At 45.1% G+C, this 22,872-nt stretch overlaps 1 protein-coding gene across 3 annotated transcripts in view; it reads left to right on the top strand.

Moving 5' to 3' along the window:
- The window catches only part of Hth (Meis homeobox homothorax), a 388,286-nt gene that overhangs the window by 286,590 nt on the left and 78,824 nt on the right, over positions 1-22,872 (top strand). For all 3 annotated transcript variants that reach the window (XM_070670915.1, XM_070670914.1, XM_070670913.1), the window contains one exon: positions 18,238-18,314. In XM_070670915.1, the coding sequence (XP_070527016.1) occupies positions 18,238-18,314 (77 nt within the window). The remainder of the gene's footprint in view (positions 1-18,237; positions 18,315-22,872) is intronic.

Genomic DNA, 22,872 nt, shown 5'->3' with positions numbered 1-22,872 from the left:
TTTGAATTTATCGCGTACAACATGCCTGTACGAAGCGCACTTGTAACGATTAAAAATCAGCGTTATTTATTGCGGAGCGTTATTTATCACGTTACTTTGTTGTTACGGATTTCTTTTAACTTTATCCACACGCGCGATAAATAAAATACGCGAGAGATATAATATCTTTAACAAAATACGAGATTAATCATGGAACAAGGAGAGTAATAAAAAAATCATTCCAGCTGAACCAGCGCATTTGATTGCAACAGTCAATAATTAATGACAGGGACAAATGACAAATTTTTCGGGTAATATACAGTTCTAAGGAATCGTGAAAGAACGGCGAAGAAAAAAAAAAAGAAAAAAAACGGCAAAATTGATGCCCGTCGCGCCGCGTAACGCGATGATGATGTCGTGCGAGGCTGCGCTATCGTTATGAGCAGTGCTAATCAGAGCGAATCGTATAATATCGGACTCTCGTGCTCGTGGCTCATAGCGCCGCGGCAAAGGGCGTAGATAGGGATGGTGATGACGATGAGTGAAGGCAATGCATCCGCGACATATATAGCCTAGCCATTATTATTCATATATTCCGTATCACGTTTGTTCATACAAACCTATAGCGCGTGCCCGTGGGCCATACAGCTTGACATGCATCCCCGTAAATAGTCGCAGGTAACCATTTCCGTTTCTAGCCGTGTCGACGTATTTGTGTACGCAACCCCCGCGTGCTCCGTCACATCGTAAAGCGCATTCTTTGGCAAATATATTTAGTTTGATGAATGTAATATACGATACGTCGCGCGCATAAAGTATTTGAAAATACGGAATCGTAGGAGGCATCGCCGAATCGCGTAATTAATACAGCCTCTCTTTGCGGTTCGAATTGTCATAAAATTTTTACTTTACTTGTGTAAAAAAGAAATTTTCCGGGCGCGCACAAAATTATTTATATTATTTTACGAGATACGTGCGATTATTATGCCTCGTCTTATACATAATTGCAAATTGCAAAATGTATTTTATTATAGTCGTCGAGGAGTATATTTATTTCTTCCCTTTTCGGTTGCCACGAGAAATTGTGGTGCCCTATAGGTGAAGTATATCCACTCAATGCAGTTTCGTTGCACGAGATCGAGTGTGTAGCATTCACGAGAAGGCCGTACCCAACAGTAATTGCTGTAGAAACTGACCGGAGCGCAGACCGCTCGCACGACCTCTCGTTTCTCTGCCCTCCCTAATCCACCTCCGTCCGGCGTTCGCCTCTCCTTTTCTCTGTACTTCGTTGCCTTTAATTCGCATTTAATTCCCGACAACAAAATTGCCAATTGCTAATCAATCGATCGCGAAGGATTTCGCGATGATAGGCATTAATCACCCTCATTTTTTTTTTTCTCTCTTTTGTCAACTATCCGTTACGTGAAATTATATCGTGTAACCTAACTATACGCTGTCACAAAGACACCGTTGCTCGTAGAAACGTATAGGTGTTGACTCGTTTCGGCGCTATGGTATAAAGGAAAATAAACGCGAATGCCATTAACGAACACCTGCTTCCTACATAATTCTTTATCCAGGTGCTCTTCTATAAATTGAGGTTGATGCGGCAACTGTGTATCTTAGATCACGGAGGTTCACGCTGCTCATGTCTCCGCGGGCTTTCAGCACGCGGCTGAATTACTGCGCTTAGCAGCACAGAATGACCTACATACGCTTCGCGGCGCAGACATGTACTATTTTCTGTACTTCCCCTCGATCTATCAAATAAATATATTACGAGAGAGACCTTACAGTCAGTCTCATATACATGTATAACGTATATTATATGCATATCTTTTGTGCCGTGAGGGATATTCAAGAAAATGTCAAATAATCCTATTTTTGTCTCTTTAAACAAGTGCGCGATAAATTATTAAATTATTTAAAAGAAATACTCGAGATTTCACGCAAAATATTGCTTTAGCGATACTTCTCGCGTTGTGAAATTATTTATTTCATATTTTGCTGTCATAGTTTTACTTCTCTCGCAGAGAGTAGCTCGGAGCCGTTTACTCCAGGCGTTATTCTCGTTTGTTTCATAGACCACCAGCCAAGAGATGCTAATCTATTGTCGGACACGTTGCCCCGGACGTTCCAAGTCGCGACACCTTCACGGTTTCCGTGTCCCTGGCGAAATTCTCACGCGCGCGAGCGTCTCTTAAGTCTTAAGTTACGCGTCTTGGCTCTGACCTTCGTCAAGCGGCGGCGGCGTGCCGGTTTACCCTGTCGCGATACCGCGGCGCGGCGAAATAGTTATATCGCGTACGTACACGCACGTGAAATGTGCGCGCGCGGTGCCATGTAAATTTCTGCGTGGGGCTCTTTGTTAGCCGAAGGATACGCGTTGCGTTGTATACCATCCTTCCGGCCGCGCGGGCAGATAAATAATGGTAACGCGACTCTGTCCACCGCGGTTCTGTCCGTCTTGTTTGCATAACCAGCCATATTGGTGAACCGCTTCATTCTTTGCATTTGATATATTCCGACCGTCATTATGCGTTTTGAAAAATCGAGATTGGCCTCTGCTTCGCGCGGGGTGCGTTCTTACTTCCGCGAAAATAAGAGGCGAACGGAACCAGCCGTGGTTTTTTTTTTTTTTTTTTTTGTTCATTTATTTTATAAATGCCATGCCTTGCAAATCGGTGAAATTTCGAGGACCATCAGGTGCCGTACAATAAAAGTAACATGATTCAAATAACGCCGCATTTGCTAATGGCTCCGAAACGGCCACTTTTCATTATACGCTCATTATCTCTGTTACCTATTAATTTTCCATTCGCGACATATGCTGGCATCATTTGTTCGAACGTACGCCGCAACTCGATCGGTTCGGGAACTTTGGAATTTTTAATTTAGCTCATTCGTTACATCGTTTTCCCGGCGGCTTTAATTAACCTACTTTATACCGCTCGTATCGAAATTACGTGCGTGCATTATGCACCTGATGGTCCTTGAAAGCGTCTATAATCGGTAGTTTATTGCCGCGGTGCGGTAAACCACCAACGAGATTTCGAAATGGATATATTACGCTCGATGTCGATAACCCGTTTGTCAATAATGGTAATCGTCGTAATAAAAATTAAACATCTGCGTGCGCTTAAACCCGCGGCGCCTCTCGTCTTATTCGCAAGCCGCGGAATGACGTTAACTCGCGAGGCACTGATGTGTTCGATCGTGAAAATGCAGCGTTACCCTCGACAGCGGTGTAAAATTGCCAACGATTACGCGGAACTTATTATACGCGTGGCCGTGACTCGAAACTAGCTGCATTTTCCATTATCACTCTTTTATTCGGCGCAGCCGCGTCTTGCTCGTTCCATTTGCTTTTTGCTCGGTCGACTACGTCCATCTCGATTCTATTTTGCGGCACAACGGGAGCTGCGCTCATACTCGCTGCCTTTTTTTTCCCCTGTCTCTCTCTCTTTCACTCAAATCCTTTGTAAGAGCGGCGCCGCGAATTCTTGCACTCACGATCGCTTCTTCTCGCGTTTACCGTTTTGTCCGCAGCGTGCGGCGGTATGCCGGCAGTAGTCGATACACATAACTTCACCACGCGGCGCAATCGCGAGCGAAGTTGCAGCGCGAGATAATAATTAACTCATCGTGCCCGATTGTCTCTGCGTTCTGTATTAACGGGGAGTAAAAGCGCGCGTATGCCCGCGATGCGTACGCGGAGAGGGGCTACAAAAGCGCGATCCTGCTTCGGCACCTCGTTCACCGGTTGCAAAAACGCGTAGGAACAATCTCATGCTCGACGCGGCGACCTCTGAGAGAGCGGATGAGTACATAAACAACACTCTCGAGTGGCACGGCGGGACGCGCTAATGACCGGGATATTAAATAACGATAATGACGCCGTCAACGGGGACTCCTTTTTGCCCCCTGAATCGCCCACGATGACTACGACGACGGTGCCCTTCGCGCGGAGGGCACGGCCCCTCCCCCCGAGGAACCCGGTACTCGATGGCGCCGGACGGGCGAAACGCGCCGCGTTGTTTTCGCGGCGAAATTTCACGAGCTTAATTGACCGCGGCAAACGGACTCGCGAAATAATCGACTTCCTTTTGCGACGCGCGCTCACGCTTCTTCCTCCCCTGTCGCGTTCTTTGTTTCTTGCCGGATGGGACGGCGACGATGTTCCTCCACGTCGGCCCGCGATCGATCGCGTGCGAAAGCAACGCGAAAACCTACACCACGAAGTTCATAATTTATTCCACCAAGCGAAACGAGAGGAGAACGACCTGCGAGTTCCTCTCGCCTTACTTTGTTCTTGCGAAATAAAACGAAATGGGATTTCGCGCGATGTAAAAAAAAAAAAAAAATTAAATAAAAATAAAACGCAACGGCGTTATTAACGAGATTTTAATCGGCCTGTCTCGTTTTGGGGATCGATAATACGCGCGAAACGTAATTTAATAAAATATATTGAACCCCGGAATAACTTTTAATTTTACAACTTAGGATTTTTATTGTGTCGCGTCCGAGATATAATTGCCGTTGATTAACTTTATATTAAAATGTATTTGGATGTTAACCGCGAGTCGTGTGGATATATTTCCAATATATTTGTGCGCGATATCACGATATATTTGACGTGACGTATAAATCGCGATATATATTTCAATACTTACTGGCCAGCGACCCCGGCGCAATAACCATTTGAAATATGCTCTTCGCGCTGGAAAATCTGCTTGATTGAGTAAAGTTAATTTATTCTGCAAAAAAAAAAAAAAAAAAAAAAAAAATATTTGGCGCGTTAACGATAAAAGGGCGTGGACGTGACTCGGTTGTTCGCCGGGAATAGGTTTCATCGGACTGATCGACCGGGCGTGGGAATGCCGATAAACGCATTATTACGGCGATGAAAATCACCGGCGCAACGGGCTGTTTGTATCAGGACGGCGCGCCGCCGGTGCAACACGGCCGTGGGGCCGGTTCGTAAAATCCAATGAGCTGTCATTTTTATGCCGCGCGCGATGCGCACCGCCGGAAACGTTTGACGTTGCACGCAGTAAAATCGGCCGGAGCCATCAAACGTACAGATAAACGCGCGCGCTCCGATGCGGAATTTTGTAATTTCGAGCGGCTATCGCCGGCAAGTCGATTACTTTTATTATTATCGGTGTGTCTACTTCAGGTTTTAATTTGCTTAAAAAATTGGGTAGGAGTTATCAGCCGATATCATTGCAACGTGATTAATGTTGCGTTAGCCCCGGACGCGCTCGTTTATCGCGAAAGTTCTTCCGTTCGCGAGAAACAACGGTAACGATATTAAAAACTATTTTTGTTAAATCACTTTTCCCATCGTGTATTCTTTTCGGGCATGATATGCCATCGAGATTTCAATCTCGCCCGCAGCCTGCTGCGGTCGAGATATATTCAGGTTTTGATGACTTCGCGCGGATGATAGTCTATGAAAATCTCGAGGCGGCGCCCGAAGCACTGACAATCACCTGTCCAAGCAGACTCGCGTTGTATCTACCACCGGCCACGCTACACAGTGTACGATGCACAGGTGCAACGCTACAGGTTACGCGTTCAGCCTGATGGATCAATTCGGGACCGAGCGCAAAGCGCGTGCGGTTCTACTCGTCGCGAATAGATCTGACCAAAATTCTCTATCCTGGAAATTATCTGTAACGCGATGCAAATTTTCCGAACTTATTCCGAATTAATTTTGAAAAAATGCTCGAAAAATTGGCTGCACGATGCGCAGCTAAAAAAATATCGCTTGATTATATAATAAGGTATAAAAATTAATCTTTAAAAAATATACCCTTTGATTACGAAATTCTTTTTATTATGGTTATAAATCGTCACGTTTGAGATGATTATAATCGTGTTCATTGAGTGCCACGCGAATTGTCGATGAGTTAACAAAAAAAAAAAAAAGTATTTGCCGCCTCTCTTTCGAGCGGCGAAAAAGTTTATTATCGATATTATGCCATAATGGGTACACGCGTTCGCGTTGTTGCTGGCTATCGCGCGTTTAGTGCTTTCATTCTGTTACGACGTGGAAAAGCATTGGGCGTGTTTTTCCTATTTTTCGTCTCTCTCTCTTTAAAAAAAAAATTCGCGCTGCGCAAATATCGCGTCAGTCGCCAACGTATCGCGGAAAAAAGTTCTACACATTCGGAAATGGACGCCTGGCGAAATGCACAGCGACGAAATACGTCGGACTTACCTGTGATGGCAAAATACCTCCGAATGTCCAACGGGCGTTATGTCTACGTGTGTATAAAAAACGGAAAAAAAAAAAAAAAAAAAAAAAAAGGTTTTAAAAATACATAGATTTTATTTATAGCCCAGGGGATACTCGTTTGTTGATATTTATTGCCGTACACCGGTAAGCTTTAAAAATGCATTTTGATATGTGCGCGAAACAGAGAAAGAGAGAGGGGAATTTGTTCCTATTTGTTTGAAAGCGTTATGCACCTGTCAATGGGTCGGCTGCCATACGTATGTTCGCCCGGAACGAGCGGTCAACACTTTTCTCCGCGTGCATCACGATCTGTTCCATCCGATCGCGTCAATCACTCAAACTCTTCGACGCGCGGGTTATCGATGCACCACCGCCACCATCACCGCCGCCACCAGCACCACCATCTCACCACCGCCGTCGACACCCCCTCCCCCCGTCACCCCCGTCGCGCTGCAATCGGCCATTCGTCCGTGCAGCAGCCTCCGTCAATTCGTCCGCACCTCTCTGACTGACGTCCTCATTATGAATATTGTATTTTATGATTGCGAATGTCGACCGCGCCGATGCTTTATGCTCGACGGGAAAAGTGATTTAGCTCGCGGGATATAAAGAAAATACTGTTAAATCAATGCGCGCGCCCCACGCAGCTGTTAATATTATTTTCGCCCCTGTGATTCCCGATATCGACAAATACTTCTGACGTATCGCCATAAAATCAACCGATATCGATTGCGCGCCCGAAGGATTATTCCGCGGATAATTCACAGCCGCGCGTGAATATTTATGCGCGCTATCATTTCATCGTATAATTTGATGCGCGGAATTATCCTCGTATCGAATGCCATCTTTCACGACATCGTGTCATACAAGAAGAGTTATGGGACTATCGTTTTAATCGCGCTCACAATGGATCGTGTTACGCTGCAATATTTTTATGGGGACTTATGGGCGCTACCTTCCGCTGGTTTCTTGATACCGATCGCCGAAGACATGCGATTTACATAATTCCGTTTGTTGGAGCATGCTCATTGTTAAAGCACACGCGTCTCTATCATGAATATTTCACCAGAAATGCAAGATAGCAAGGGATTATTTTGAACGATGGCTTTAAAGCACATTACAATATTTATTGCAATAATTAGAATTTATTCATTAAAATAAAATAAAATAAAATTTCGTATATTCACTCAAGGTCTTATTTTCGCAAAAATGTTAATAGAACAGATACTTAAAAAAAGAATAATTTAACAAAGTTTTATTTTTTTTTTTATCACCGAGAGGGAATGGGAGAACTCGAGTAGAAATTGAGCTTAATTATTACTCAATAATTAGCTAGTCGATCCATAGTTTATTTCGTGAGCAATGAGCCAGAAATGTAACGCTTAAAACGTCTAAGTTAGAGAAAATTATCGTAGCACGAATAACGTGCGAAAGAAGAACGTTTTTCGCCGCCTATAACTAGCTTACCGTGCATACTGACCTAGCTAACGCGCGCTCGACTGCCGGTCCTCCGGGCCAGCCGGGTCCCGCGCCCGCCACTCGCTCCATGTGGCCGTGCAGCGCGATGGCCGCCGGCCGACGTAATACTCGCACGTGCTCACGGCGTGCGGCGAGCAGCGAGCGGCGGACCCGGTAACCAGCGGCCGGCAGCCGGCAGACTCGCATCGAGCGCGCATCAACTAAATCAGTACGCGCGCTAAGCTAGTACACGGCGAAAAGCGTTTAGATATCTAGTTTTTCTTGCTCGTTATTAATCAGTAATAATTGTCTCGCTACATAGCTCGCGCTAGACAGTGACTAGACGGATATCAGACAATTATTTTTTAATGACAAGTCTCACTTTTTTAATTCTATATGACTGAACGTATTTTTTCGTTTGACTCGCTTTGTTCTACGAGAATAAATATCAGCTTGTTACGTTTCTTCAGAAATATTAAGACAGTACGCAATGCGCGACTCGCGGAACGGCACGCAGCTAAGTATTTAAATTAATGCGACACTCGGGCGATACGACCGATAACGGACCAGTTTACTTTGGCTATTCCGCCTTATCGAATGTGGCTGCTTCTCGATTCGGATGTTGCGTGCTTATTCATGAAACGAGCGGCGATAACAGCCCGTACCTTGCCTTTCTTTATCACAGAACAACGTTCCCCTCGCTTTCAATAATTCCGATCCCGGTGTCTCTACCAGTTGCATTTTACATTGTGCAGACGTCTCCTCATATACATTTCGTCACCCCATGTTACAATTAATATATATTTATAACAAATATATTTTAAACAATTTTAAGTAAAATATCGAAATCGACGAATACTGAATGTATTTAAATAATTCGTTACGAGCGTGATATTAAGGTTACTTTCCGGGGAACGATGCGAAAAAGATGCCGGGAAGAAGGAGCATCGTCGTGGATTTTCTTGTAACCCGTATAGCCCATTTCAGGCTCGCATATATGACGCTGTTCGAAAGTAGGGAACTAAACGAAGCTTTCTCCCGTCACTACCCACACGTACATACAAGCAACTGCGAGGTGAGAGGCGGAGGAAGGAGGACAATGCGGGATGGGAACGCGTGTACGAGGTTACAAGACGAAATAAATACAATATTATGCAAACGGGCGAGGCTGATCGTGCGTGGCAAAGCCTCGGGAATCTCGGGAATCCCGAATAAATTGACACTAAACGCGGAAGGGTCGCCTCTTCCACCCTTCCGCCTACGAGTCCCAAGCGTGAGTAGTAGAGCACCCACGCTCCTAAATGGGTAAAAACGACGAGATGCGACGAGGAGAAATATATATATATATATATCGATGCCCTTGCAACATGCCGTACCCCAATATCACCTAACAGCTATTTCGCTTATACGCCTCTGCGTCGGCTAGGGATAAAGAAAGAAGACGATCTGGAAACGTGTTCTCCGGACGGAGTTATCCCGTTTAAATGACGAAAAGACGATACCACCACGATTCACGCGTTACTTTCAGCAATTTTGCTCATTGTCTCCGCGGCGGCAAATAAAATCTAAAATTTGATTTCGCCGATAAGATCGAATAGACTTAGATAAATGTGAAACAACGGAACGCAACAGTTATCGCCGACATTTATCGATAATTTTATTTTCTAACAATTACGTCTATAAACATTTATCTATATCGATAATATATTTTCAGTCTAATTCTCGTTTAGTTTTTTTTCTTTCGAATCTACAAATCGATAACAAAATGGTCCTCCATACGTGCGAGGACCGTATTCTTGTTACCGATATCGGTAACGATGATCATTTGCGTTTCGATCGAATCGACGAATATGTAAGCGCACTCCCACGCTTTTCTGCGGCAATCTAAATTTCATCTTTTCTATTGCAATCGCCTACGATCTCATCCTCGTCGGACGAACAAAACGCATTCTGCTATATCAAATTTGAATGATTAGAAGAAACCATGCGCGCGCTACGCGCGTGTTATTTTTTAAGAGATCCTACAATTACAAACTATGAAAAAAAAAAATCATGCGACTTACCGAACTGCATGAGCTTCAGCGGAGTTGCCGGTGACTGTAACATAAAATGGAAAATATTAATGTAGACATGCCAGTATATTAATTAATAAGATTAATAAAAAAAAGTAAAGGTTTTTTTTTTAATATTTTATTTACAAAATTCAATGCTTACCTAAAAGTTGCTCCGCCGATGTAGGATACCCGTCCCGGGCCTGCTCCTCCTCTCAGTTTGTGTGCCGAGTCATCCTTCCGCGCACTGGACACTCGCGTGAGCCGCGACCGTGATTCTACAATCGCGAGAACAAATTACTTAAACACTGTCTTCCGCGCGATTCTATACGACACTCCCGTTTTAATAAAATCGCATAATAAATTCACTCGCCCGATTACTTTTCGATTTTCGCGAGAAAACGACCGACGAACCGGCTGCGGTTCGTTTAATCACTAATGCCGGCGGTAACGGCACTACTCGGCGGTAATTTCTGTAACAAAAAAAAGATACAAAATATAATTAGTGATATACTGTAAATCAAGTCAGTCTTAAAAAAAAAAATTCTTTACGCGTTTCTAAATCATTTATCAATTAAATAATTAAAATAAAGTTTCTTATCATCGAAAGAGCAATGTATTATTAATTTTATGTAAAGCGTCACGGTAATTTTTTAAAATAAGAAAAAAAAGAAACATGTGATTATTACATTCTCAACAATTGATATCTATACCGTCGTAATATATTTTTTTTATTTTTATATTAACGAGTATAAGAATATAATTTTCTCCGGATGACGATAAATAGTATATTTGAGAACAGTAGCAGATAAAAATTTATTTGAAACGTGGATTATTATGGAAAATAAATATCTATGAATATATCAATAATTAAACTTTAAAGATCTTTTTTTACATATATTATCTTATATGACTTTTCATCGTTCGTTGCCACGTAGCTCGAAATTGTGCCTTCTTCGGGGCTTCGCGACGTCATCATCGTTCTCGTTGTCCCTCATCGGGAGATGACCGGCACGAGTGAATCGGTGCCGCGTAGGAGAAGATTACACGCTTTAAATGGATAATTAAATAGCAACGGAACTGACTGAAAGACTGACTGGGGATGATTGCTGGGTAGCGGCGCGAGCGTGAGCGTAGAATTGCCGCCTGAGGGGCCCCTAGAAAGAGGAGGAGGTTCCACCATTACGCTCGTTCCTCCCTCCCCGTATCGAAACTCGGCGGAAACGTTATAATTATCCCGATTCCCACAAGTCACGAGGCGTGCTTGGTACCGATTGACGTGCGGCACGTTGGGTGGAGGAGAGGGTGGGATTCGAGCGAGCTGGATTCTTGTCAATAATTCCGCCCGCCTCTCATTAACGGCGAGAATTCGATACGGTCTTCAAACATTGACTGCGAAGAGACGGGGGTGGTAATAATAGCGACGTTGAGAATAGCAGCGTTTGCATTTCGAGCCGGCGAGAGAAAGAAAAAGAGCGAGAGATGCACATGATCTTGCTAATTTTATGAAGCGGCGCGAATATCTGCGATTAATTCAATATTTTTAATTCCGCGCCTTTTATTCTCACCCTAGATTTATATCGTGCAATTTTATCCTCTTTCGAAATTGGCATATTAAAATTTAAAATTAAAAAAACGCGAAAGATTTATGCGATATATATAAAAGTTACGTTAAAAGGTTGTTTTGCCGAGATACTCACCGAAAGTAAATTAATCAGATCGTCGAAGTTAAAAGCCTGCTATCTCACACGTGAGATTAGGCTAGGGTTACAACCGACCGTTTCATTAGTACGGTTCAATCAGTTGAGTTCGTGGGGTCGCGAGTAGCATACGACGCTTGCAGCAGGCGAGAGCGAGGCCTAATCAATGAAATTGGGAGACAAAGTTGGGTCACCGGCCGGGGTCAATGGTCGTCGGACCTGCGGACGATTGAACCTTCCTGTGAAGGAAGGATCCGCCTCCTCCAGCGGCGCGTTACCTCGAAGGACACAATGACGGGGGTGTGTCCGCGTACTGCGACAAGGAGGTGATCAACGAGTCTGCATCCCCTCGGCTCTAACGCTCGGCGCCCTTGACGCGTGTTCCTTGTGATCCGCTGGATCACGTAGTTTGATCGCGCGTCGAACTCGAACGCACGTTCACATGCGTATGTGCCCACGGCGTGTTGGCTGTGTGCACGTACCCTACGGTAGACAGGGTCGCGTGATAATGACAGGTTCGGGCGTCGCACGGTGATTGAGGTGGCCGTGTCACAGAGACTCGGCTCGACCACGCCCCGCAGGTCGCCGTACCAATTCGCTCGTCAGCATCGATTTCCAGAGAACGACCAGCGGAATCGTCCGTGGATATCCGAGAACTCCGCGTACGTGAGTTACCTTCGGGGCTGTCCTTGAGCCTTGTATCGGTCATCACCATCAAAAATGCCACGCATCACTCGATGCTATTGGTTTTTTACTTGCTGTCAGTATTTTTGGCACTTCGGACCGCTTCAGCGTTTCAAGTGCGATATTTATTATACGCGATCAGTTTGTTTGTTTTATCGATTTGATCTCCCCGAAAAAATATACATCTTTACAAAGCGGTAATTTTTAATTAAATTTTTATCGTCGCGCGACACGTTCGTTATCTCGTATGTATATTTATACTTGACGTTCGAGGATCTTTTACGTTAATGTAATTAATGTATACAATTTTTTTTTATATCGTCCTTTGCCGGAAATATTTCCATTTAGATACGCATAGCAATATTTTAGCGAGAGCGATGCGGAAGTAAGGCATTCCGATCATTAGTAAGCGAATCTGAGGGACGTAAGCGGCCGCATATTGAAAGCTCCGCCGCAATGACGAAGCAAGTCGGGGAACGATGTCTATCTGGCAGATGGAACTCCACGTTTGTCGAGTTCTCATTGCCGTGTGGTTAACGTTCTACTACGAGTCGACATCAGAGCACCATACCATCTTTGGGTACGGCTTATCTGGTATCGCTCGAGCATGGCGCGCATAGCTGCAGGCGCGTTCACGCGCATACCTTACGCATACCATTGTGTTTCGTTCGTAATTACGCAAAGGGGCACAAAACGTCTTTAAAAAATAGTCTGTCACGTAAAAAATTTCGGATAAAAATTAATCTCTTAACGTGTCATACAATATTATAAATACTTTCCGCCGAAATACGCGTTAAAATGTTTTTTTTTTTTTTTTTTTATCGGCCAATTATAGACTGTTTTCGTTACTCTTGTCAATCGAGCGCAATGTCAGGCTCGTCTTCGTCTTAAAGAGAATTTCATTGAGGTTTTTCCGACGTGCAGCAAGCCATTACCGCATCGCGAGGCCGTCGTGACCCCTCGAAGCAATAATGGCACATTAGAAGATTTTAACGCCGAAATTGAATAACCTCTGAGGCGATAACGAAGTTATGTCCGCTCATGGAAATACCTTATGTATATATACATATATAGTGTGCTCTCCACCAACTGATGGAGGGAGACAAACGGAATGAAGGTATTACGGATGACTGACGCGCTGACATCGTCTATTTTATATCCGCCCCTCGCTCATCCGCCATTTCCTCCTCCTCATTTTCACATCGGCAAAGAGCCCGCTTTCCATCCCATCAATTCGACCGGTCGGGGCAATTCCAGCGCGAAATTCACTCGTGACAATTGGCTGGTTCCCATCTTTCCGTTGTAATTACACGTGAAGCCGTCGCGGGAACGAAGACGTTTCACTTCGACCTTGGGAATCGGCACTTCTGGCTGAGCGCGGTTCTCATCTAGGCAGTTTTAAATCGTAATTCTGACAAAGACGAATTCGCATCGCGGCCATCGTCATTTATTTCATCGCGTTTACCCTCCGTTTGTCAGTTCGCCGGTCACGAAAGATTCCACTCAACTCTCTCTTTCTTTTTCTTTTCTCTCTCCCTCCCTCTCTATTTCTCTCTTTTTCGCCTCAACGCGGCCGATCCGCACGAACCGATGATCAGGTGATGTGAAATCGACGTAGCCACCCGTAGTGACCTCTTCGGGCTTCGCGACCTCATCCTCTCGACATGAATTCTCTGGACGCGAGGCGGAAGAGGGGACCCCGAGGCGCGTGATGACGAGGCGCGATCTCTGGTGGCTCCCACGCCCCCAACGCCCCGCTCGTTAGTCGGAGTCAGCAGCGGTCGTCATCGACGTGTCATTCGGCACCGAGAGCCCTGGTTACCGCGGGATGGGGTAACATCCCGGAACGACGAAGGACACGAAGAGACACGAGACCAGGAAGAGCTCCAATGTGCATCCATCCACCCGTCCCGGCATCGACGATCTGACGCAGCACACGCGCGGTTCCCGTCATCGAACCGATGCGCCAGCAAATTGTCACGCTCACGGGAACGCTGCGAGCGAAATTATGGATCAATGTGCGGAGCGTACTGATTCCGAAACAAAAACCAAAAAAAAAAAAAAAAAAAAAAAAAATAACGGCGTCTGCCTTTAGCATCTCGTTCGCGAAATGGAAATAATTTTGCTAATTATTTTTACGCAATTTCTTAGAGACGGATTGGTACGGCAAATATTTTTTTTGCGCGCTTCGTAAACGAATAAAATCAATTTTTCCTTATATTGGTAAGATTTAGATATCTTATTCAATTTAGCGTCGTAATTGAATAATTCCGAGGACGGCCCTAAAAGTATCGGAGAGGTTATCAATTCGAGAAACGGCTCCGCATCTAATACAGACATTTAATCCATCGTCTATTTGTACTGATTTGAATTCGGGCTACGAACGATCTCATTGTCTCGAGAATTGTCTTAGGGAGCAGTTTGCTCCTCAGGAAGACTACGGTTATTTCAGCTATACCGGTGCTGCTATCAGGGTAGCGAGCCGTGGATGAGGTTTGCGCACCGCGGAAAGGGGTCGTCTAGAGGCAATCGGGCTAAACTACGGACTCATTTACACACTTAGCCCCGCTTCCGCCTGGCTCGTTCCTGCCCCAACCCTCGGGAAAACCCAAATGGTTTTCATATTGTCTTTTTACCGCTCATTTTCATTTTATCGCTTGTTTGGCCACTGAGTCGTGCTCTCGCAACGCGACGCGTTTCATTCCCGCCGCTTCTGCCTCTCTTTCTCTTCTCGTTCTCGTCTCGAATCTCTTACTTGTATTCGATAAGAAGACAGAATCAAACAGATCATTTCGTTCAATAGCGGCATTATTAACATCGCTTTAACTTTACGTTAAAATATATTTCGTTAATATATTATTTAATTAAATATTTGAAAGAGCTAAGCAATAATATATAATATAATAAATTTTTACGGGAATATTGCACGAGGTAATGAAAAGGAAGGCGGACGAAAAATATATTGTACACTGTAGTATTCCGCGGATAATATCTTTTTGAAATCAAACGTGCTCGTCGCCACGGCCATAACGCAGCCTGGAACGGGAAACCGTCGTGGAAAAGCATCGACGCTGGAGGGTTGGGGGGGTTGCCCAGAACGGACCGCCACGAGCACTTAAGACTATTGTTTTCAATGTAATTGGATAGCTCCTGCTTTCCATCTCCCTTCCTCGGCCGTTGCTTCCTCCTTCGCTTGCAGCAGCTATCTCGAATCGCGCGGAGGGTGGAAAGCAGCCAGCCAGGCAGTCCCCACATAGCTTCGACAATTATCTTGATTGTTTTATGCATACACCAACGAACCCACCGGCAACTTATCTCTGGGAGAAGCCGGGCCATAAAGAGAAACTGTAGTATCATCATCAAATATCGCATACTTTTGCGATTCGAAAGCGTTTAATATCGCTGATCGATGCGCACAAAACGAATGGCCATTACGATACTTGGTTCATAAAATTAACGTCGCTCAATCGTTATTCGCGGTGCTATTTATTAAAAATAATCCGAGCGTCGTCTACGCTACTCGCGACGCACGCTGAAATAAATTTCGCGCGGGGCGTATCAATTTTTCTCGCCGTATCTACGATACCGCTGACGGAAAATAAGGGGAAATTAACTGATACACGTGATCGATTCGAATCTTGATAATTTAATGAAGTTCGCACCTTGCCAATCGGTCTGTCGGTCTGTCCGATATTCACTTGAGGCATATCATACGCGGATGTCGATCACGTCGACGAATCTGTAATTTAGCCCGCATCGATTCGCGTTGGATCGTCCTCTCGTGAGAGGTGAGAGGGGGGGGGCCCCTCCTTCCGTCCCCCCGCGATCGTCTCAATCCTCCGCACGACGCGGCTTTATACGCGGCGTTAGATATCCACGGAGATCCGATGGAAACTCTACGCCCAGACAATACGCTCAGCCGATTTAATTAGGATAAGAATCGCTCGGATCGGATATACACCGGCGCACAATGGGGTGTACCGGGGACGCCGGGTAGGGAACGGAGCCACGCTTCTGATGTATGTATACCGTGGCTCGCCTCCAAGAAACATGATACAGCGTCGGTCGCGAAGGGGCACGGGGGATGGATTTGTGGGCTGCGGCAATGTCCAAAAATACCGCAAGCTTCGGCAAAAAGTAACGATCGTGAGTGAAAAGGGGAACCGGAGGGGGGTAGGGGGAGAACGTAATACCGCGGGCGCCACGTGCTAATTATGTAAAAATATGATGCGGTTCGGCGGCCCGCGACGCAGCCGCCGGCTTTTATGCGCGTACCCGAATCTTTTCGTCCCAGGCGATAATTTTGCGCGGGCCGGGCATTGATCGTTGCGTAATGTTGATTTTATATCGATAGCACCGCGCAGAACCGATAACAAATCTCGGGCTCGTACGTTCGATTGTGCTTCTTAATTACATGCTAATATCTGGGAAGATAAGCGCGGAGTGACAAAGTAGAAAGGCAGTCGAATTAATCTTTGATAGAAGTTGAGAAGTCATTTTCCTTCCGCATCGAGAGAATTAACTAACATGACCCTCGCGTGTCGCGTTTAGATAGTCTTCTGAGGGAACGTCTCCATTGGGAACGCAACTGTCGGCGGACTACTTACTTGTAACGATTACGTGCGTCTAATTTCATAATTACGGTTAATGCGAGATTAAAATTGAGATGTAGCTGCGCCCGCGAAATTAATACGTATCGCCAGGTGTAATGTAATTGAGCGGTGACTGTTTTCTGTACGTCGCGTGCATAATTTTTTTAATGCTCTTCGGTGTACGGGTGTCGTTCAATTTCAACCGCAAAGATTTTATCCTATTCGAGTAAAGTTTCACGTAGATCAATTAATTAAATTAATGGCCCCGTCTTTAATTATAAATAACTCTTTTTAAATTAATATGCGCTACTAATTATTTAATCTACATCCACGAGCTTATTATTAGCTTCCGTTTTATTATAAGAGAAATTTAATTCACGTCGCGTTACGTATTCTTCAGGAATAGAAAAAGAAACGCTTTGACTGTTCGAAGGTTAATATCGTGCGAGAACAAAGATACCGAGATTTGACGCAGCCGTGCAGGTGCGCAATGTCGCATGTGCGTGTCGTACATCTTTTAGAAGCTTGGCACGGGGTTGACCGCGTAACAGCATCGGAAAGATTCGGTTCTTGCCGCGACTGCGATATTAATGCGCGCAGTAACTTTTCCCGAAAGAACGGCCAGGACGTTGCGTGAATTTATAGGTTTGCATGGCGCAAGATCGATGGAACTTCCGGTGTACGTTTATAATTTATCTATCCAAAATATTCCATGACGGATGTGAGATGGTCGAAAATTTAATGACGTACAGAAATGGCCCGCGTCTACATGAAATATTACATTTTTATCTAATAAATATATTAATTAAATTAAATTTGATAACGATACCTTAATATTTCTTTCTTTTTATATTAGAGTAATTTCTTTTACAGCGACGAAGCAAATTAAGTCATGCTCAAACGACTCTTTCGTTTTGTCGGTCTCTTCCACGTCGATATCTTTCATTTCTTCGATGTGCACTCGTGTGGTTTCTCCCTTGCGAAAGACAGGCGACGCGAGCGACGGCGTGTCGCGGCTTGGCGCATCGTTTTGGAGTAGCACGAGTGCATCTGCGTCGATGTGACCGCGCGATAAAAAGCGGTCGTCCGAGTGCGCGATATATAAAAGGAACTTTTTGCCGCGCCGCTGTCTCTTTCACCGCCCCCTCCTCTTCCTCTTTCTGCGCCCGGCTCTCTCTCTCTTTCTCTCTTTTTTTTTCTTTTTTTTATTGTTGCTCGCCGGCGATAAATAATATTTCGCAGGTGCATCTAGACGATACGGCGCCTGTAATGCGTGGATCGTCGCGTAGATAAAAGTCAGTGCGCGCGATGCATTGTCTCTACGTACTTACTTCAGCGTGCGATAAATCACTCGATAAATTATTTGGAAGCTCACCATCTGTCTGTTCGTCGGCAAGACGATATAAAGATAGCGAAGTGAGACCGCGAAGAAGAAAAAAAATTTTTTTTTTATGTTAATGATTACATTTACATATGCGAGATGACGTGTTTAATGTTAATTTTAATGGATTTTATTCTTTTTGTTGCAGCATCCGTATCCCTCGGAAGACCAGAAAAAACAGCTGGCGCAGGACACGGGGTTGACGATTCTTCAAGTTAACAACTGGTGAGTGCGTTATCTCTTATACAATATTCTCTCTCGTTTTAAACAGCTAAAAATTGCCAGACGCTAAAATATTGGTTACCGTTTTAATAATTTCGTGAGGAAATCGATGAAAAGTTTTTATCCTTTTAAAAGTTTAATACACGACGCTCTTAAATTATCGATCGTCATTTCTAATTTTAATATATATGGTCGAAGGAAAAGAATCTTTAATAAATTTAAAACGCGCTGGAGAAACGACAATAAATTCTTGAAAAAGGCAAGGGATATTTCATCTTAAACATTTGCCATAAAAAAAAACACGCGATAATCGAGAGTTTTATAGGGTGTATTCAGACTTTTGCGTGCTCGCAAGTGTAAACAAATTTATCTCTCGACCGTGATCGGATCTTCCCAAGCGACGACGATCGAAAGCTCGGTGTATGCGTGCCAAGCGAGAAACTTTTTCTAGACCGGCGGGCATGAGAGCGGCGAACGGGCGTCGAATCATACGGCACGTCGCACGTGTCATATGCGAATTCCAGACACCCTGAAATTACGCCCGTACATCAAACGGAACGAGGCGTGCACGACCAGGGCTCGGCACCAGCGATTGCACGTTGACGTTGCAACGAGCTGATTATTTCAGCGCGCCAATCACGCGAGTACAAACGGCGCGGTAGGCGTATGCGTGTCAACGAGTCAAACGGGCGGGCTGATTTCTGTAATTTGTGTTTTTCCACGACCTCAAGGAAGCGCCGAATGCAATTGTTATTTCCTGACTTTGATTTATTCGCTCGGACACGCGCGCCGTCGATAAACGATCTTTGGTTTCGTCGGACGTCCCACGGCCCCGCGTTATATTTCGTTAAAGTTTACTTGCTAAAATTACCAGAGGTAGAAAATTTCATATTCCACCGTGCGCTCGCAAGAACGGTCCCGTAAGATATTGGCTTCGTCGTTTTTTTTAGAGAAAGAGATAAGAGAAAAGTAAATAATAAAAGTATATATAAAATATAGAATGTATGTATAAAGGAAGACGTTAATTGTCGTTTGCTCTTAAGTTGGAGTGAGTTGTAAAATCACCGTTATTAAGAATAGGGCTAACAGCTAAATTCCGTGTTACACTTAAGAAGTGGAAGGATCGTTTCCATCCACGATAAAGCGAAATTTACTCCGGATCGTTACATTTTGCCTCGATCACACCGTCAATGACCGGAAATATCAGTTACGTAATTTTACGGTATAATGCACCGCGGGTAATTTTCATATTTTTCTCCAATTTATTTCTTCGCGGTTGATTTTTATAATCCCCGCCGCTTATACTGTAAAAGAGATTTTTCTTTGGACGAATTTTAATTTATGTTCTAGTAATATGAAAGTATCTTAACAATACTGAGTGGCAAAGTACCGCAAGGATGTAACACGTAGCGTTTAAAAATATCTCGCTCGTGCACTCCAGCTAAAAGAGAGCTTGTAAAACGTTTATGCATCTCGTTCACTTTACGCATCTTTAATCTTGGCGCAGAATACCATGCTGGATACTAAATTAGTTACTCTTACGTAGCACCTTTACGATTTTCGTATCTAGATCGTCAGTTGCGACCGTACCTTCCGCAATCTCTTTCTCTCGATCGTTGGGGTAATTTCCTGTCTTTTGCAAAATTTTTTTCCCCGAGATATCTTAACTGAGTTTTTTTTTTTTTCTTTGTATTTTTCATCGTACCGATAGACGCAGTATTTGAATCGCTTTCGCAATTGCTTGATAGCGGCCAGGTAATGATCACGATTCTATCTTTGATCCCGTTATCTTTCGAGTATTCTCGCTGGCTATCTTGATTTTTGCGCGGGTAATAACTTGTGAAAATGTTTAACGTTCCTACGTCCCAGTAGGCAGACCCCCGTTCACATTTGAAGACATTTCGTGAAGACATCACTGCTGTCGTCGCAGGTGCGACCGATAAGTTGCGGCACGATTGTACTGGCGATTACAGTAATGGCTGGGGACATATATTTACGGTCCGCAAATCGTTTACCATTAACGTAGGCAATTCGCAGATACCGTAGTGAATACAGGCGACACGTTGATTACGAAACGTTTGTACAGACAGCTAAAAATAATGTGTCGAAAAAAAAAAAAAAAAAAAAAAACAAAAGAACAAGTACGCGAGAGAGATCGCCGCGAGATAAATTATTGCGTGGCAAAATATCGTTCAATTTTTCACGATTTGTTATTTAAAGAGAGATAAATAAAAACTAACGAAGCAATCAAACGTTACTTTTTGAAGTTCATAAATGATTCCGTGGAGCATGTGAATTGTTAACTCGCCACACATGGAAGAAGCAAAACGTTGCGCTCTTGCGCAGCTGTATTTTATGTTCTGAGAACTTCTCCACGTTTTCTCTTTCGCGATGACAATCGCTTTTCAATAAAGTTTCCCCCGGATATTTTCGGAACTCGTAAATTATTAGACAGCCAACCGCATTACCTACGAGGACAGGTTTTAGAGAACACGATCGTCGTCGCGACCGTTAATTCCCTGCGATCCGGTATTAGCCGGAAAGGGTTAAGACGACGTGGAGAGCCGTCCCGTGAAAGCTTAGTCCTTTCTGTCCCGCGACGAGAGAGAGAGAAAGAGAGAGAGAGATAGAAATCCCCCCCGGTTTCTTCGAGTTGATCCACCTTCACCCTATTTCCTTCACCCTTTCCCCCGACGGGGAATGGGGTCGGGTCTTGCACCCCCAATCTCGCCATCTTGATAGATGTTTCCGCGTGGCACCTGCGCCAGCATCCGAATTACCGCGGGCCCCTGTTTACCGTGATATTTAAACGACGTAGTCGCGTCACAGCCCGGCCGTTCCGCTCCCGAGTTCTCTTCCCCGTCTCTTCTCTTCTCCCGCGGATGAAATCGTGTCGCGCCGCAGTAATCTCTTTGGCTAACTTTAGCGGCGGCGAAGATCGAAATAATCCCAGGTTGCCGTCGTTCCACGGGGATGAATCGGGCGAACGTGGCGAACACTCGACGGGGACTAGCTGACCGGAGGGGGGGGAGGGGGGAGGTGTACGCGGGACGCAGGGAAAGGTGAGATCGCTCGCGTTCGGGTATAAAATGCGAAACGAATTGCATCGGTACACGACGGAGTATGCGAAGGCGTTCTCTTCACTTTTCTTTCTGTCGTTTCTCTCTTTTTTCTTTTTTTTTTTTTCTTTTTCTTCTTCTTTTTCCCCTCATTCCGCTGCGCCGCGACGCCGCGGAGACGTGGTTGGTTTGGCTTCGTGGCGCGTATAAATAAAATCGTCGCGACATTCGCAAACGTCTCGCGCTGGCTTATAGCGAGCGGGAACGTGGAGGACGGAGGATTACGGTAATTGAGCACAAATCAAGTTTAAGGAGGACCCACCGGTAGCGATCCACGAAGTTGACGCCGCGATGCCTCGCGTAGCCAACCGCCGCGGTCGCGCCGTTTATATTTATTTCCATCGCGTTTCTGGTCGCCCACGCGAAAGCCGCGGTAATTACGGAGCCGCTGCCGCTTCGTTCGTCGCGCGAAACGGTGCTAATTGCGTCGTCGACGATCGAAAAAGCGGGGTGGGCCTGGAGCATTTGGCAAAGGCTCGCTGTTTACATTCAGTATTTTTCAACGTGTCAGCGTTCTTCGGATACTTCTGCCAAAATTTATGCCGGAAAATACATTTTCCTATAAACTTTGCCGCTACGTGAATGAAAGCGGATTTAATTTATCCCGGAGTTAATTAGCAGCGTTGTACACGATATCCGAATTTCAGAATCATTATTCATTTTGCTCCGTGCGAGAAAGAAAAATTGGCCGCGCATCTTTCGCGAAGGGCCATCTCGAGATTAAAAAGATTAAAAAAAAAAAAAAATCAGAATAGAAAGGGAGACAGGGAAATCACCCTCGCGTTTTTGCACGCGAAGACGCGAAAGAGCGCGCCGTGATATACGATTCGCGCTGGTGTACAGGTGTATAAGGGTTGCGCGACGTAGGCGGACTCCGGGGTTTACGAAGCTTGCACTCGCGCCCGAAGTGCATAAGAGTGAGCCCACGGCAATTTCTTCGCGGCGCGATAAGTTTCGTGATATATTTCGCCGGAGGAAACTCATGTTTCCGTAATGCAATTAGAGCGTGGCCATTGCCCCCGCGTCTCGCAACGTCGGCCGGACAAGGAGGGGGGAGGGAAGGGAGACCGAGGTGCATCTACGACCACGATGACTATGAGAATGGTGGCGACGGCGGCTCGGAGATGGCGGTCTAATTAGAATACGCTGGACAAATGAAATAATTCGTAAATAAAATACCCGAGAAACGTCTGCGTGGATCGAGGAGGAGAGGCCAACCATTCCCCCGGGCGCTCTCTTCCGTTCTCTCTCGCTTTCTCGTTCACGCTCCCTTCGTCCACAATTTTCCGTCACATATATCAGCCTGGACAGTAGTTAGAACCGTTGCCAGCTTGTTACTGTGTACTGCCCTCCGCGGCTTGTACACAAACGCGCGCATGCTTCTATCTAACCCGTCTGAAAATCGCACGTACAGAATCAGCATAGGGAAGGAACCACTCGCG

This window comes from Cardiocondyla obscurior, linkage group LG22 (genome assembly GCF_019399895.1).
Source record: "Cardiocondyla obscurior isolate alpha-2009 linkage group LG22, Cobs3.1, whole genome shotgun sequence".
In the NCBI taxonomy this organism is placed as follows: Eukaryota; Metazoa; Arthropoda; class Insecta; order Hymenoptera; family Formicidae; genus Cardiocondyla; species Cardiocondyla obscurior.
Note: the sequence above shows the minus strand (reverse complement) of the source record. Positions and strands in the feature narration are given on the sequence as shown.